The sequence below is a fragment of the Monodelphis domestica genome, chromosome 4 (genome assembly GCF_027887165.1).
Source record: "Monodelphis domestica isolate mMonDom1 chromosome 4, mMonDom1.pri, whole genome shotgun sequence".
Lineage (NCBI taxonomy): Eukaryota > Metazoa > Chordata > Mammalia > Didelphimorphia > Didelphidae > Monodelphis > Monodelphis domestica.
This window is the reverse complement of record NC_077230.1, coordinates 234,198,818-234,217,985: the sequence shown is the minus strand read 5'-3', so window position 1 is coordinate 234,217,985 and position 19,168 is coordinate 234,198,818. Positions and strand designations below refer to the sequence as shown.

The 19,168-nt window shown below is 35.8% G+C and overlaps 1 protein-coding gene across 9 annotated transcripts in view; it reads right to left on the bottom strand.

The window, feature by feature from the left end:
- Window positions 1-19,168, bottom strand: part of SIK3 (SIK family kinase 3) — a 301,246-nt gene that overhangs the window by 59,630 nt on the left and 222,448 nt on the right. For all 9 annotated transcript variants that reach the window (XM_056794354.1, XM_001380826.5, XM_007494739.3 and 6 more), the window contains 2 exons: window positions 9,850-9,974; window positions 9,220-9,343 (listed from right to left, as the gene is read on the bottom strand). In XM_056794354.1, the coding sequence (XP_056650332.1) occupies window positions 9,220-9,343; window positions 9,850-9,974 (249 nt within the window). The remainder of the gene's footprint in view (window positions 1-9,219; window positions 9,344-9,849; window positions 9,975-19,168) is intronic.

Below are 19,168 nucleotides of genomic sequence, written 5' to 3'. Positions count from 1 at the left end.
TTTTTGGCTGCTTACAATATTCTCTCTTGAGCCTGGGAAAGATCCTTTTGGGATCTTTTTCAGGAGGTAGTCAGTAGATTTTTTTGATTTCTATTTTGTCTTCTAGTTCTAGAATATCAGGGCAGTTTTCCTTGATGATTTCTTGAAAGTTTTTTTCTTTTTTTTTTAAACCATAGCTTTCAGGCAATCTAAGAATCTTAAATGATCTCCCCTGGGTTTATTCTCTAGGTCAGTTGTGTTTCCCAAGAGATTTCACATTTTCTTCTACTTTTTAATTCTTTTGACTTTGCTTGATTGTTTCTTGATGGCTCATGGAGTTATTAGTTTCCACTTACCCAAATATAATTTTTAAGACATGTTTTTCTTGAGTGAGCTTTTGTTTCTCCTTTTCCATTTGGCCAATTCTACTTTGTAAAGAGTATCCTCATATCTCTTTTTCTAAAGGGCCAATTCTGTCTTTCCAGAAATTTTTCTCTTCAGAGCATTTTTGTATATATTTTCCCATTTGGTCAATTCTACTTTTTAAAAAGTTCTCTCTTCTTTGGATTTTTGTATCTCTTTTCCTAATTGACCTATTCTGTTTTTTAAGATATTAATTTCTTCAGGACTTTTTGTGTCTCCTCTACCAAACTGTTGACTTTTTTCAGGATTTTCCTGTGCCACTCTCATTTCTTTTCCCAATTTTTCTTCTACCTCTCTTATCTGATTTTAAAAGTCCTTTTAGAGCTCCTCCATTAATTCTTTTTTAGGGGGCTTGAAAGCAATTAATATTTTTCTTTGGAGGCCTCGAATACAGAAATATTAACTTTGTTGTCTCTGAATCGGAGTCTACCCTGTCACCAAAATAACTTTCTATGTTAAGTTTCTTTTTTTTGCTGTTGTTTGCTCCCTTTCCTGCCTTTTTTTCTTTTAGGTTAAAAAATTGCTGAAGTTGGGCTCTGTAACTATGGTGAAGGGAACACTGTTCAAAGCTTCAGGTTCTTTGTGCAGCGGCCTTCAGAACTGGCAATGGAGTTCTATCTGCTTTCAGTTTCCCAAGGTGTAAGGAGAAATGTGTTTAATGCTTTCTAGGCCTGCACCCTAGTCTGTGAGTAATCTCAAGCACTCTTTTACTCTTGAAATTTGATCAGGATCCCCTGTTCCCCTGTGACTGCAAGTGCTAGTGTGTGATGGTGCTCCTCTTCACCCTGGTCTCAGGCCAAGGACTCCAGTGACCTGGTTCTGCATATAGACAATGTGACAAGATTCTTGTACCCAGAGCCCTAATCTCCTTCTGAGCAGTTGTCTAACTCTCTTCATTATCTATGGCTGAAAGCTCCAGAAGCCTTGGCTGCTGCTTCAGTTGTGCACAAGACCTATTGTCTCAGTGGGACCTGCCCTGGCCTGCTGCACTCCTCCCACCTCCACTCCAGTGCATTAGATCCCTCATGTTGGCCTTCTACGTTGCTTTGTGCTGAAAAATTACTTTACCTTGTCTTTTTTTGTGGGTTATGCTGCTTCAGAATGTGTTTTGAAGTATTATATCATTATTTACTGATGGGTGTTTTGGTAGAAATCAGACGGGCCCCTGTACCTTCTTTGCTATTTAGACTCTAACCCAGTATTCTATTCAATTGTGCAGTTCAAAACCTATCCTTCCCCACTTATATGTGATTCCTGTCCATGTTATCCATAAATCTTCCAAAGAATAAACAAAATGTATTAGAGACCTTCATGACATTAAGTGAATATCAGTGAAGGATGCATACTCTCCATGTGATAAACTTTGCTCTCACTCCAGGGCCAATCCAATTCCTTTTTCTTATGATACACTTCTTTGATGCTAACATTTACAACACCTCCCTTATGTAGTTCATCATTGGCATAGTCAAGCAAAACAAATTCCTGTTTGACTATGTCTAAAAAATAACTTATTTGGGGAGGCAGCTGAGTGGCTCAGTGGATTGAGTCAGGCCAAAAGATGGGGGTCCTAGGTTCAAATCTGGCCTGAGACACTTCTTAGTTTTGTGACCTGGAGCAAGTTACTTAACCCCCATTGCCTAGCCCTTACTGCTCTTCTGTCTACACAGTATTGATTCTAAGATGGACAGTAAGGGCCTCAAATAAATAAACAAATAAATAAATAAATAAATAAATAAATAAATAAATAAATGAAGCCTTATTTTGCACCCAGAGTTCATCATCTGTCCTATTAGAAAATTAGGATTATGCTTCATCACTGGTTTTCTGAAATCCTGGTTGGTCATTGTGTTGATCAGAATTCTTAAATCTTACAAATTGTTTTTCTTTATAATGTTATTGAATAAATCAACCTACTACTTTTCTTCATTTCACTTTGTATCAGTTCATATAAGTATTCCTAGGATCCTCTGAAAATGTTTTTCAGTAATTTCTTACAGTATAATAATATTCTATTGTAATCATATGCTAAAATTTGTTCAGCTATTACCTAATAGTTTGGACTCTCCTTAATTTCTGATCCCTGTAAAGATGAAAGTTTTGTTTTGCTTTTGATTATTCTCTTTCTGGTATCACCTTTCCCTCTTAACACCCCAGCCCCACCTCACTTTTTTTTTTTTCTGTTGAGTATATCTGCACCAAATTCCATGTGTATGTGTTCAATTTTTTTTTTTTTGTCTAATTCAAATAAAAATGAAGCTAATTTGATGCCTACTCCCTCGGCTCCTTTCTTTTTCTTTTGTATATTCATCTTCTCACACACATGAATTATAACTGAAAAAAGTCCCTTTACCGACTAGTATCTTTCTCACTTTGTTTTTCTTTCTCTTCTTAAAAATATCAGACCAGAACTAACCCACTCAACCAAGTTCCTTGATTTGTCCTATTTAATTTCATCAATGCCCTTATAACAAGAAATATTTTTTGTTCTCTAATTAGAATGCTAGATCTTTATCCTCATATAGCCCCTTTATATGGCTCAAATAAATTTACCTTCCTTGGTTTCTCTTGATTCATGTTTGCATTCTAAAGTTTCTACTCAGCTTTATTCTTTTTATTAGGGATGTCAAAAATTTTTTGTTTCATAAAAGTTCTATTTTTTTTTCCTCTATAGGATTATACTCAGATTTGCTAGGTAAATTACACTTGGTTGTAAGCAAACATAATATAATTTGGATATAATTTACTAATCAATAAACATTTAACACCTACTACATGCCAATTACTGTGCTAAGCAATAGGGATACAGCTATGAAAAAAGGGCAGTCCCTGCCCTCAACCCAAGTCCAAAAGTAGGGCAGCCAGTTGAGAAATGAGATGTCTGAGATCTGCTCCCTCCTTAAATGGATGATTTTGAGTTTGTAGCCTCACCTCTAATCAGACGGACAAGCCTTTTAGAATGTTGCATTCTAAGGTCTCTCTGTCTCAATCTTTGCCTCTGTCTCTCTTTTCTAAACCCTTACTTTCTGTTTTAAGGTCAATATTATGTATGGGTTTTAAAACAGAAGAGTGGTAAGGACCAGGCCATGAGAGTTAAGCAACTTGCCTGGAATCACACAGTTAGGAAGTATCTGATTTAAATCCAGGACCTTCTGTCTCTCGAATTGGTTCTCAATCCCCTGAGCCACCTTAACTGTCCTTTTATTGTAAATATCTGTCAAGTCTGTTTGTGGACTCTTAGTACTTGAACTCTTTATTTCTGGCTAATCAAGATACTTTTTTCTTTGACAAAAATGCTGTAAAGTACGGCTATGATATTCCTGGAACGTTTTACTTTAGAGTTTCTTTAAGGAGATGCTTGGTAGATTTTCTGGGTTTTCATGATGCTTTTTGGTTCTAATAGATTTGGGCAGTTTTCACTTATGATTTCTTAAGAAATAGTGTCCAGCATTTTTTTTTTAAATTGGTTCTCTGGTTCAAGGATTCTTAAATCATCTGGATTTTTTTGGTCAGTTGTTTTTGATAGCAGATTTTCATCCATATTTTTGAAGTTAATTTTACTCTAACAAAAGTTAAAAGATAACAGTTGCTCATATAACTATTTTCTCCCTTTGCCCTGAAGCAGAAAACTATGCCAAATCTTTGGGAAGTCTTCAAATTCCTATGTCACAGGTCTAGAGTTAGAACCTCAGCACTCATCAAAACTCAGCCTCCTCATTTTAGAGATAAGGAAACTAAGGCACAGAGAGTGACTAAGTGACTTAGGAAGGATCATACAGTTAATAAGTATCTACCTTGATCATGAATTCTCTTCCTTGACTAACAAATCATAATGACATTTTCTTCTTCTGAATTCCCATTACTACTTATAACTCTCACTATAGAACTACAATAGGACACAGTGACTGAACCTGAGTCATTGTTATAGGGATCTACACTGAATAATTTTCTCCCCACCATTGCAGGTCTACACCTTCTGTGCTTGGAGCATCAAGAGGTTAAGTGATCTCCCCAGAGTTATATAGCTACAAAATGTCAGAGGCAATAACGTGAACCTGGGACTTCTAAGCTCCAAGAATGGCTTTCTATCCACTACTCCAAAATACCTGTTCTAACTCTTAGAGTTTACTATTGCTCCTATTTTCTAGTCCATTCATTTCAGTATATGCAATTTCTTCCTTTGACTGTAGGGTAGGATCCTTGAGAGTAAAAAGATTATGTTCCCCTAATACTTTGCAGTGAATACAGTACGGCCTAATTGATAAATATTCATTCATCAGTTTAGAGTGGGAAAGGACCTAGGAGATCATCTAGTCCAAACTCTTCTTTTTATAGATAAACCAAACCATACAGGTATTAAGGGGTAGCAACTAGGTTTGGAATCCAGGTCTTCTGACTTCAAAATCAGAATTCTTTCCATGTATATCCCAAAGTTTGTTTTCTAGACTCAGTGATGTTAAATTACAGATGCCATAATAATAATTCTCCTCTTCCTAAAACACTCCTTTCACAGCTATTCTTCCATCACAGTAACTTCATGAATGTGATGTAATTAATATTAATACTCATTTTACAAAGAGGGAAACCAAGGCTCAACCAAATACTTAGTCAATGAAGATCAAAAGCAGATGTCTTAACAAGAAGATTACAGTGGTAGAGAAAAAAGAGAAACCTAGGTCAGATTTGTAATACTGACTCCAAAAGAGGAACTCGAGTAGGATAACATAGTAGAAAAAGCTCTGGCCTTGAAATCAAATCCCACATTTGATTTATGACCATGGACAAGTCACTTAACCTCTAATAGCCTCACTTTTCTCACCTGTAAAATGAAAAAATAATACATGTAATATCTGCTTCCTGACATTGTTGGATCTCTGATGAAATAATGCAAATAAAACATTTTGCAAATTTTAAAGCCCTAGATACACATCAGTTATTATAATTATACTATGTTTAGCAGTGCCACAGAATAAAAAAGGTATCAAGATTTTATTTTATTTTATTTATTTAGAATATTTTTTCATGGTTACACGATTCATTATTTTTCCCACCCGTCTTCCCTCCTCCTCCCAGAGCTGAAATCCACTGGGTTTAACAGGTATCATTGTTCAAAACCTATTTCCATATTATTCATATTTGCAATAGAGTGATCTTTTGTTGCCAAAACCCCAATCATATCCCCATTGAACCACATGGCTGATCATATGTTTTTGACGTTTCTAATCTCACAGTTCTTTCTCTGGATATGGTGATTTTAAAATAACTCGCTCAGTATCCTCTATATTAAGTGAACTGCCTAGACAATGCTGGATACAATCTTGCTCATAAACAGGAGAATGTGGTAAATTACCTCTGGGCAATTAGGACTACTTCACACTTATTTTACTTGGTAAGTTAAGAATAAATAACCTCCTGAACCTTTTCATCCTTCATTATTAAACTGCCCTTCAGATATACTTTGAATATATGCCTTGGAATTCAATTAATTGATGCTGTGTCACCAACAGCAGGTAAAATCATTCTTCAAGACTTCAAAAGTTTGCGTCTCAAATTTTCATCCTTTTCTATACTCACTCTGAATATACTGTTCCAACAACTATCTGTGAAATAGCTAATGTATCATAAAAGAGTAACTACATCAGTGACTATACAAACTATCACAAAATAGTAAATTGTGTAGAAAACATTCACAGTACGACAGAACTCAGAAAGGACCCATGATTATCAGTCCATATTGTACACATTAAAAAACTGGTTACGGGAGAACATTGTGCACAGTAACAGCGATACTGTGGAATGATCAACTGTGATAGACTTGGCCACTCTCTGCAATACAATGATCTGGGACAACTATGAGGGACTTAGGACAAAGAATGCTATTCACCTCCAGAAAAAGAACTGTCAGAGTCAGAATGCAGATCAAAGAATGTGATTTTTCACTCATTTATTTGGGCTTTTTATTTCATAAAATTTTTTTCATATTTTATTTCTCTTACAAAAATGAACACTATGGAAATATTTATTGCATGTTTATACATGTATAACCCAAACCAAATTGCTTGCCAGCTCTGAGAAGGGAGAGGGAAAGGAGGGAGGGAGACAATTTGGAGCACAGAACTTCAGAAAACTTAGGTGAAAATTTGTTATTACATGCAATTGGTAAAAATAAAATATATTTATTAAAAATAAAAATAAAAACTGGCTATGAAGAATGTGATCAGGAGTTGTCAAAAACCTAATACCAAGCATACAGACTGTAGATAGATAAGAGTTGGAATTTAGAGGACTAAAATGAGACAATCTCTTCTACAATACATTCTAGAAGGCTTTGGCGTGTCCAATGTCTTTAACCTGAGCAAGATGCCTTTTTTTGACATTATTTTTTTATTTGGTCAATTTCAAACATTATTCCTTGGTTACAAAAATCATTTTCTATTCCTCCATCCCCTCCTCTCACCCTTCCCGTAGGCGCAATTCCACTGGGTATTGCACGTGTCCTTGATCAGAACCTATTTCCATGTTGTTGATGTTTGCACTAGGATGTTCATTTAGAGACTACATCCCCAACCATATCCCCTCGACTCATGTCATTAGGCAGTTGTTTTTCTTTGGTGTTTTTACTCCCACAGTATTTCCTCTGAATGTGGATAGTGGTTTTTCTCCTATATCCCTCGGGGTTGTTAAGATGCTTTTTTTTTTTGACAAAAGCAATGCAAACATTTAGTTCCTTCTAAGTCAAAGTAATAAAGACTATCAAAGTGTTAATCTTGATTCATACCTAGAGGGGCCAAATGCACAATTACTTAGTCATTTTGCCAGGATAAAACATTATGAGTGAATTCTAGTGATTGGTCTTACTGGGTGAGCATGTTTTGAAGTGAGGAACTGAGGGCACTACAGCAAGAATTCTTAGTCTGGAGTCTACAGATAAATTTCAGAGGATCCACGAACTTTGAAGGGAAAATGATTACATCTTTATTTTAGCATAATTGATTTTCCTTGTAATCCCATGTATTTTGTTCATTTAAAAACATTTTCCTGAGAAGGGTCAACAGCTTTCCCCAGAAAATCAAAAGCATCAATGACCCAGAAACAGTTAAGAAGCTTTAGTCCAAATCATTGAAGTATCACTGTGCTAATGTGTCATCATATGCTTCTCTTGCCTCAGGAGCCTCTGTCCAGAATGTAGTATAATATATAAATTCCAGGCATACTGGACTACAACAGGCTGTGAACAAAGCAGCCACTACTCCAAGAAAACTGGGGGGGTCATGTAACTTTTTCCTTTGTAATGCCAATGCAACATAAATATTTATCAATACTATCTTGTACTATGAATATTTGTGCACATGACAATGACCAGGGGGATATATCAGAGAGAGCACAGGGCTTAAAAGTCAGAAACACCTGACTGAATCTACTCTCATGCATTTCTGGGTTTTGAGACTCTAGACGAGTCACTTAACCACTTCCAGTCTCAGTTTCCTCATGTGTAAATTGGGTATAATAATAACACCACCATCAACCTCATGGGCTTTTTTCAAGGAACAAACAAGTTAACATATTTAAACTGTTTTGCAAACTTTAAAAATGAATGCTGGCTATAAGACAATTCTCTATCTTCCACAAAACACTGCACATAAAATAGGGGCTTAGAGAGTATTTATTGAATGAAAGAAAAATGGAAGAGAGAAATTCCAATTAAACTTTGAACATAAACCAAGAAGAAAAAAAACCCCAAACAACTCTCCTTGTAAGGTGCCTACACAGGGATTGACTCAGACTCAAGCAATTCATCACTTTGCCCCATCCTTAAATCCTTTCTTTTCAGGTGTAAAGTAGCTCAAGGAAGAGATGTTAGCATAGTTTACTCAATATTATAGAGATTAGAGAAGTGGAGAAAATGGTTTCCTTTTATGCTCTGTTTCTATAAATATCCTTGAGAAATGCTGACCCCACAAAGATCTCCTTTAAGAAGCTAGGACAATCCTCCCTCACCTTTCATATAGAAGAAACAAAACAGGGAAGTCACTCTTTCCTTGCTCAGCAAAGACCCACATTCTTCAGTCATTAACTTCAGGGAAATAGCATTTCATTAAAAGCAAAACATAACTAATTTTTTTCTACTTATTCCCATAGGAGTTACACAGCTGTATGGACTTTTGTGTCTGAGCCAATAGGGATGGACAATATACTTTCTGTGTTCTCCCTTAAAATGAATATAGATTATTCAGCAGAACTAAAAACAGCACTCCCTGTAATTTCTCTGGAACCTTCCCATTTTAATAGAAAGATAAATAATAATATGCTTTGGATTCTGGGCAGCTTATATCTCTTTTCAGTCTTAAAACCTTTTAGGAGCTCCTCACTTTACTGCCCCTTACATTTTTTTTACTTATTTGTTCATTTGAGTACAGGGTAAGAGGATGAGAAATCCCAGCTTTTGACAAGAGTTGTTTGTTTGTTTGTTTAACTCTTACCTTCTGTCTTAGAATCAATACTATGAATTGGTTCTAAGACAGAAGAGAGGTAAGGGCTAGGAAATGAGGGTTAAGTGACTTGTCCAGGGTCACACATATAGGATGTGTCTTAGATCTTAGATCACATTTGAACTCAGGATCTCCTTTCTCCTGGCCTGGCTCTATATTCACTGGGTCACCTAGCTGCCTTCCCCCTCCCCCCTCCATAGGAGTTTTAAGTGGAAAACCAAGATATAAAGTTAGCTGTCACCTAGGGTCTGAGCAGAGTATCTTGTCAACTGTTCTCCACTGCTAGGTTCTTAGTGCTAATAAATAGCATTTGTAGTGTGTGCTGCCTTACCTGTGGACATGAAAAATGGAATTCGGAACTTTCCACTCAGTACCCGGGCCCGAAGATTCTGAAGGGTGCTTCCATCAAATGGCAGGGCACCACATACGAGCACATAGAGGACTACTCCAAGGCTCTGCATCCCAAACAGAGATATTTGGTTAGCCCGCATCAAAAGAAACAAAATAGACCAAAGTAATGTGAGCATGAAGATGACAGTTATAGACATGATAACGGAACAAACATTTGTTTCTGGAGAAATAAAACTGTTAATGTGGGACTGTGTAAATGTAACTCTCCTTCATTAAAGTATTTTCATTTCAAAGTAGTATCCCAAATATTTCTCTAGCTATTTCTCTCTTTAAGTATGGAATGTGGCAATGAAAGGAGGAATTTAGCTCTAGGCAGAGTGACTACTCAAACCAACTAAAACTTGTGGTATTTATGTAATTGCAAGGGAGTTTCCATATAGTGGCTCATCATATGTGATGTTTATTAAGAGGCAGGGCCTATGTGGTGAAGAATTGACCAAGATTCCACTACTTCTCTAAGTACAGAATTCTCTAAGCACAGATAGGGTACTCAAAAGGAAATACTTATTATCATTAAAGACTATGTGCCATGTGTAAAATAACAACTTACCCAAATGTCCACTTTAGGCCCATCATATTCCTTTCCTTCAAAGAGCTCAGGGGCAGCATATGGGGGACTCCCACACCAGGTCTTCAGTAATTGCCCTGGGGTAAAGATGTTACTGAACCCAAAATCTGGAAAGTAATTGAGAACAGTAATTACTGTTACTTTTGCTCAACAAATACACTCTTGTTTCAATAAGAGAAGACTTTAGTGTGGTAAAATTTAAAGTTATCTGATAAAGACAAGACTTAGAAAAGCCATAATATTCCCATCATGACAGTCAATCAGTTAAAAGAAGATTGAAATATAAATGGAAAAATGTAGGCATGGGATTATAGAATCAAAACTGGGACAATAGAGGACACATCTGTTCTAACCCCCTCATTTAAAAGTGGAGGAAACTGAAGCATAGAGAGGTTGTAACTTGGCCAATCAGTGAAAACATTTATTAAATGCCTACTATGTGCCAGGTACTGTGCTGGGTGAGGGGGTTAGAGACAACAATGAAAAGTCCCTGCCATCAAGGAACTTGCATTCAGTCAAGGAAAAGAGCACATAAAACATAAAACATAAACTCCTGGGTAATTCCAGGAGGGGAAGTAGTAACAGTAGGGGTGAGGAAATGAAGAAAGGTCTCAATTAGAAAGTTACATTTGAAGGAAACTGGAGATCATAGGAAGAGGAGGTGAGGAGGGAGAACTTCCAAGGCATGGGAGACAGTCTGCATGAGGGCTCAGTGATAGGAAAAGGAATGCTGTATGAAGAAGAGAATGACATATAGTAAGGAGGAGGCAGCATAAAAATCTATGCCTGGTATCTACAGCTTAACAAGTGAATTCTATCAAGCATTTGAAGAGCAAATCAATCCTAATATTATACAAGCACAAAAGAAGGTATTCTTCCCAATTATTTCTACAGTATGGATATGATCTTGATATCGAAACCAGGGAGAAATAAAGCCAAGAAAGAAAACTGGGAACCAATATCCCTAATGAACAATGATGCAAAGATTTAAATAAAACATTAGCCACTAGTTTATGAGATATTAAAAACTGTGAATGAATAAAGTATTTATTAAATGTAGCATTTATTACTACATATAAATCACTGTGCCAAGCACTGAGGACACAGATAGAAAAATTAGATCATCCCTGCTCTCAAGAAGCTCATATTCTAGGGGGAAGCTGGGTAGTTTAGTGGATTGAGAATCAGGTCTAGAGACGGGAGGTCCTACATTCAAATCTGGCCTCAAACACTTCCCAGCTATGTGACCCTGGATAAGTCACTTGACCCCCATTGCCTAGCTCTTACCACTCTTCTGCCTTGGAACCAAAACACAGTATTGATTCCAAAATGGAAGGTAAGGGTTTAAAAAAAAAAGACGCTCATATTCTAGTGGAGAAGACAACATTTAATTAAAATTTCAACTGCAAGGTCCCATGGTCCCTAGGGTTGCACAAAGTAGATGATAATAATCCCTTTTTAATGTCATTTCCAACAATAAACTATCAGTTCTGATGTCAAGCTATTTGACAGAGGCAAGGACTTTGGTGATAGGCTACGTTTCCAAAGGGAATGCTTCTCAGACTGGTGGCTGGGAAGCAATGGGCTTTGCCATTCCCCAGGTTCTGTCTCCTATCAGGTTTGAGGAGACATGATGATCAAGGCAATAGTGGTGGTGGTTTGGCTTATCTGACACATACTGTTTCCTATCTCTCACTTGGGCTGCCCCATGGCTTTAACTGGATGACTTGTTTGTTTTTTGATTAGCTGTGGACAGCTGACCCTTTCGAGATAGGATATGCCAGAAGATGGCCAAGAACTGTGCTAGAGCAGGAATACTGTTTTGGGGGGATGCCAATCTCTGGGTTCTTTGGCTTACCCACATACTGTAGCTAGTTAGCAGTTGTTACTGGTGATTATGAGGAAGGCAAACTCCTTCTCCACAATGATTTCTCACCTCAGTGATGACTGGATATAAGTGGAAAACTAGGCTCAAAGCAAGCCTTGTGGTTTGTAAGATGCCATTCACAAAGTTTGGGGAGGGGGGGTTAGAGTCTTGGGCTATCTCTAGCAGGGTCTAAGGGGAAATAGTTGTCAAGCTGGTGGTGGTGATTTAAGCCACCTAGAAATGCTGCTTCCTATCTCTCTCACAGGGGGCCCCACCACTTTAGCATTATGATCATATTGAGTTTACATCAGTAATGAAAGGTTGGTTCAACATAAGGAAAATTACAAATATTATAAACTGGGTTAATAATATAAATGATAAGATTTCAATAGTTTGAAAAGGTTTTTGGAGAAAGTCCTATACTTGTGTTTATTAAAAATTCTAAAAATTATAGGAAAAATAGGTTTTTCCTTAATATGGAAAGTAATATCTATCTAATTCCAAGAGTAAACATTATAAAGAAGTCAGAGGCCTGTACAACAAGACCAGTTGTAAAGCAAAGATACCCATTATCATCACTAGCATTTAACATACGGCTAGAAATAATAGTTATAGCAATAAGATAAGGAAAAAAATCATTTGAATGGAATAAGCATAAAATCATTAGCACAAAGGTAGAAAGAGAAATTTCATTCAAAATAACTATCAAATATTTAGGAGTGCATCCTCCAGCATTTATTCAGGGGCTCTTAATTCTAATCATAAAACATTTTTTGAAGGAATAAGACAGATGTAAATAACTGGGGAAAAGTGTTAGTTGCTTTTGGGTAGCTTGAGTCAATATAAGAAAAATAACTATTATTTAAATTAATTACTTAGTCCTGTACCAAAGACTTCCAAATGATTATTTCATATAGCTAGAAAAAGAATGAAATTCATATGGAAGAACAAGGCCAATAATAATAGGGGGGATGAGATGAATGGAAATGGGGAGAGAGGTGGTATTTATCAGTACCATTTCCTAATTAAAATGATTTCTTACTGATTAAATAAGAGAAAGGTCAATCAGCAGAACAGACTAGATTCCCATCATATTAAAGCAAAAAACCCAATAGTAGAGTGTTAGATAAACTTACAGAACTCAGTTACTGGCTGTGAAGGACTCATTAGTTGATAAAAACTGTAGGGGAAAACTGGATAGTAATTTGCAGAAATTAGGTTTAGACCAACACATCAGATCAAATACCAAGATAAAGTCCAAACAGATAATATAACTTAGATATATAAAAGGTCCTGTAATGAGGAATTAAAGGAATAAGAAAGAAATCAGCATCTGGCTTTATGAATGGAGAAGAGTCCATGGCTATACAAGCAATAAAGAAGATAAAATAAAATGAGCAATTCTATTTAAATAAAATTTAAAAGTTTGTGTACAAACTGAGCGATATAAAAATTAGGAGGGGAACAAGTTGCTGGAGGAAAATCTTTGTAGCCAGTTTCTATAATAAAAGTCACATATCCAAAATATATAAGGAAATGATCAAATTTATAAAAGTAGGAGCCATTCTCAAATGGATAATTGTTCACAGGGTTTGAACAAGGAGTTTTCAAAATAAGAAAACCAAAGTTCTACCTCATAGCACAGACCTCTACATTTGACAAAAGAGGAAAATGACAAATTTTAGAGGAGATTTATGGGGAAACAGTTCCATTAATGCCTTACAGATGAAGTTGTGAATTGGTTTAGCAATTATGGAAAGGAACTTGGAACTATCTTCCCAAAATTACTAAAAAGTACACATACTTTGACCCAGATATGTTGCTACTAAGTCAAAACTCCAAAGAAATTAAAGAGGAAAAGGATCTCTATTTAAAAATACTTGTAGTTTATTTTTTCAGATTAGCATCAAACTAGAAACTAAGGTTATATCCTACTGGGGAATGTGCTAAACAAATTGTGGTATGTGAATGGAATGGAATATTATTGTGTCATAAGAAATGATAGGATGGGGCATTTTCAGTGTAAATTGGGAAGACCTCTATGAACTGATAAGAGTGAAGTGAGCAGAACCAGAAAAATTTATACAATAACAACATTATAGAGAAAAACATTTTAAAAGACAAGAAATGTAATCAAAATATAGACCCTGAGTCTTAATTCCTAATAGAGATATTATTAAATTAAAATGCAGAAAGAGATATTTATATTTTCTAACACAGTTAATGTGGGAATCTGGTTTATTGGACTATTCAGCTATGTATTGAGGCTTTTTTTTTTTGCTTGTTTTAAAATTTTTATTTTATTTGATTAGAAGAGGGGAAAAGTGCAAGATTCAGATTAAATTTTTATTTAATTAATTTAGAATATTTTCCATAGTTACATGATTCATGTTCTTTCCCTCTCCTCCTAGCTCCCCCCTCCCAGAGCTGATGAGCAATTCCACTGGGTTTTATATGTATCATTGTTCAAAACCAATTTACATATTATTAATATTTGTAATAGAGTGATTATTTAAAGTCAGAATCCCCAATCATATCCCCAGCAAACCATGTGATCAGATTTTTTTTTTTAAACCTTTACCTTCCATTTTGGAATCAATACTGTGTATTGGTTCCAAGGCAGAGGAGTGGTAAGGGCTAGGCAATGGGGGTTAAGTGACTTGCCCAGGGTCACATAGCTGGGAAGTGTCTAAGGCCAGGTTTGAACCTAGGACCTTCCGTCTCTAGGCTTGGCTCTTAATCCACTGAGCTACCCAGCTGCCCCCAGATTAATTTTTTAAAGAAGAAAAAATCTCATACTATCATATATGTATTTCATTATTATTTATATTGTCATATAGTGATATTGCTCTGAATTAAAGCTCAGGCAATGAACTCACTGCCAAAGAGGAATGATGAAAACATACTGTATCACCTTGTTGTTTTAAAAATATATATTTCAAAGCATTGCCTTAATAGAATAGAAATGCTATTGATATTATTTTTTCAGAAATAAATGTAAAGTATTTATTTAAAAAATGTATTTAAGTGATTGAGATTTAAAATGAACACATTTGCATTTAAATCATTGTACTGATAATATAAAGTAAAATAAAATTTAACAATAAGAAAAAAGACATATAGATTGTTTTAATTATATGAAATTGAAGTTTTATATAAAAATAGATGCAGTTAAAACTAACAAGGAAAATTATTAAATGAGTAATAAATCTTTGCAGCAAGTTTTATTGGTAAATGTCTGATTACCAAGACATGAAGGGAATGAATTAAAATATAAGAATAAAATCCACCTCCAATGGACAATAAAAGAGTATGTACAGGCAGTTATCAAGGAAACAAAAATTCAAGCTATCAAAAGCTATTTATAGGCTCTAAAATTACCAGTAATTAGAGAAACATATTAAAACAATTCTGAAGTTCCACTTCATACCATTCAAATTGTTAAAATTGGTGATAAAGGGATAAAGTTGGTGACAAAATTGTTGGAGGGGTTGGGGGAAGACTCCAGGACATATTAAAACATTATTTATGGAGCTATAAATTGGCCCAGCCATTCTGGAAAGAGATTTGAAACTATGTACAAAAAGTCACTTAACCTTTGACTCAATCACTACCAGACCTATTACTCAAAGACATTTTTTATAAAAGGGTGGGGGTGAGGGAATAAAGACTAATATGTTAAAAAGACGTCTACTAGTTCTTTTTGTTGTAGAAAAGAAGCAGAAATAAAGGGGGTAACCATCATGTGGTAGACAGCTGAATAAATCATGACACATAAATATGATGCAAAACAGTTTAAACTTTAATAGCTTAAAACTATACTAAGACTTTTGGAAAACCCAATATTACTGAACCACAAGAAATTATCAAAAAGGGGATACTTTCTTTCTTTTTTTTTTTAAACCCTTACCTTCCATTTTGGAATCAATACTGTGTATTGGCTCCAAGGCAGAAGAGTGGTAAGGGCTAGGCAATGGGGGTCAAGTGACTTGCCCAGGGTCACACAGCTGGGAAGTGTCTGAGGCCAGATTTGAACCTAGGACCTCCCGTCTCTAGATTTGACTCTCAATCCACTGAGCTACCCAGCTGCCCCCTAAAAAGGGGATACTTTCAAAGAAACCTGGGAACACTTTATAAAGTGATGCAAGATTAAGTGAAGAGGGGCAGTGAAACAATTTATAAAATAACATGTATAAAGAAAAACAACTTTGAACCATCGAAGAACTATGTTCAAATCAGTGACCAAACCTGACTCCAAAGGGCTTGTAGGAAACATGCCTAACTTCCTTTTGGGAAGAAGATAATAGACTACAAATATGTTGTCAAAAGTGAAAGTACGAGATGGGCAAAGGGAAGGAGAAAATCACTCTCTCTCTCTCTCTCTCTCTCTCTCTCTCTCTCTCTCTCACACACACACACACACACACACACACACACACACACACACACACACACTTCAGTACAATATTGTTTGTAAAAAATTCATCACAACAGATTATTTTCAGTTCCTGTTTTCAGGGAGTTATTAAATTTGTGAGTCGGAGAACTCTTGTTGAAGGAAAGCACTTGATAAAAGTTTAAAAACTTGGAGAAATTTGAGTTAGATGATATTACAATCAATTGACTGAGAGGTTAAATCCAAAAAGTGGCTATTAATGGTTCAATGCCAAATGGAAACGACTTCTCCAATGGAATACTTCAGGGATCTGGGTCTGATTCTGTGCTGATTAGCAATGTTCATGATCCACCAGGTTCAGCCTTCCCAAATATCAAGGAATTCAGGTGTGTCACACTATCCCTGGCAGTCAGGCTCTTTTTAATCCATAGAGAACATTGTTTTGTAAAGTCCACAGCATGGCACTATGGCTTTGTTGGGGTGTTTCCCCCCTTCTGTTTTGTTTTTGGCTTATTTTTTGAGAAGCTGTGATAGACTACACTAAGAATTTAGCACAAGCATTTAAAGATTTTCATAACAAGCAAGTAAAAAAGTAAATTAGATTCTTCTTGTTGAATGAAACTAACAGATCTTTCCATTACTACTACTTTTTCTATAATCAAGAAAGAAGGGGTTTACAGTTTCCTATGCTCCAAGAGGAAAATCTTTATAAATGAAACAGAACTACAAAGAGAAGATGTTTCAGAGGTAACACTGAGTTTTGATTATTATGTATTTATATAAGAAATCCATGCTGTCAAAAAATGACAAAATTATGATAAGAGAACTGGGCAGTGGGGGTGGGGGGAGAGGAAGCACAACTGGAAGACCATATGATTTCTGTATTACTTTCCACACTTAGTAGCTAGCTGCTCAGGTTGGGAAAGCTGAAAAAGGCCAAGAAAGGCTACATTTTTGAGTACAAGAACCTTGGGAAGCTTTGCAATGTCAGGACTTTAAAAGGTCCTTCAAAATTCTGAGTTTGAACTATCCTATCTCTCTACTCTTTTTTCCTATATAACAAATCAATAGGAATTTATTCAAGTTAAGCTAGTTGTGGTTATCTCCAGTCTTATTCTTAATCCCATCTTCAAAACATTGCCCAAGCATCTTCCCTCCAATTGTCAAGTCACATACTTTTCCAACAACCTATGACCTATTTCCATGAAAAATCTCTTGGAATAATGTAATTTATTGGGTTTGTTTTGTTCTACTTCAAAAATTACCCAAAAACTTTTGGTTGTCTTTTTTTAGTCAAAATAAACTTCCCTTTGTAAAAAAGTAACATTTGAGTAAAATCAAATGGAGAAAGCAACTGTATCCGACAGCATATGCATTAATTTCCATATTCTCAGTCTCTACCAGAGTTATAATTCACCTTTTATTTTCTGAGATCATGATTAGCCTCTATAATTAATCTAAATTTGGCAGTACATCAATGTTGTTTCTGTATCTGTTTACGTCAATATTCTCATATATCTCTGAATTCTTCAATTTAGTATTTTTATGGTGTAATGATATTCTATTATACTTATATACCATGTTTTCAGACCTTTCCCAACAGATGGGTATCTAATTTATCTGTAGCTTTTTTATTATTTTGTTAAAATATGGGGCCTTCTGTTTTGTCATTTAGAAGTGGCCCTGAGTAAACAACAAGCTGGTTTCAGAGAAATATCAGGAACAGAAACATCCATTTATCAATCAACAAACATTTATTAAGTGATATTGCAGACATGGGGGAAACAAAGACAAAAACAAAAAAAATCCTTAACACGAACCTTTATTTATATTTGTACATATGTGATGTCTACATTTCCAACTTATAACCTTATTGCTTTATAGTCAGGATAGACTTAAGATCTAAGGAGATGGGGCAACCTATCTAGAAAATGAAAGGAAAGAGGAGACAAGGAATTCATTAAAATGTGTACTTTTCTTCAGACAACAGAACCCATGTCTTTTTTTCATTGTTTGGAGCCTAGGTTTCTTTCTTACTTAACATAATTTGTTAGATCTCTTTTCTAACTGCCAACACTTTCCTTGGTTGGGATTAGATTACAGTTTGAAATGGCAGACTGTATTCTTTTGCTCTTAATTCAGAGAGGTCAGCTCTAATTTGAATCACATTTCTATCTTCTAGGGGTGAATGAAATACCAGAAAATTGCTATCAATTTCAAAAGTCAAAACTGTTAAATGAGACAAAATCAAGAGCGGGGCACTACCCAATGCATTAAGATTATAACAATAAGTAAAAATAAATAAAAATTGAGAGGAATCCAGGGAGGGAAGACAGTGGTATGGACAACAGAAAATGTATTATTTGGTCCTCTATTTCAGAAGGATTCCTCTGACTCCACTCTGGACTGAACAAGTAGCAATTCTAATAAGACTCAGATGGATTGGGATCAGCAAAGATGGCCAAGTAAGAGGAAGATCATCATATCAAATAGTGATTAGAAAACGGAAGAAGAAATCAGTTTGACATTATTCTGGCTCAGGTCAGCATAGAAAATAGCCAGAGCTGGCACTGGGTAGAGGACTGAGCCAAGAAAGCCTATGTAGAGCCTAAAACACCATGACTAGGGTAGGGCCTGTGCACATGGCAGGGAGTGAGTCTACACATACTTAGCTCTTGGAACATGAGGTCAGGGAAAGAAGTGCAGCAGACCATTGGCAAACTTATGGCTCTGTTCCTCTAACCCCAGGGCAGGATCCAAGATTCTACTTGCAGCCAAGGGTTAGGGGTAACTGAATCATCAGGACAGGAAGAGGAGAAAGCCTGCAGTTCTGCAACTCAACTAATAGAATCTTCACACTAGCCAGCAGCTGTCTGCAAGTCTGTACTTGTGTTGCCCAGATCCATGATGACAACAACAACAAAACTAAGATACCATATCTCAAGAAATCATGAATGAAAGTTATACAGACAAATCAAAACCAGAAGGTAAAGTGTAAAAATAAAAAAATCCACTGATTATCTCCAGAAAGAAACAAC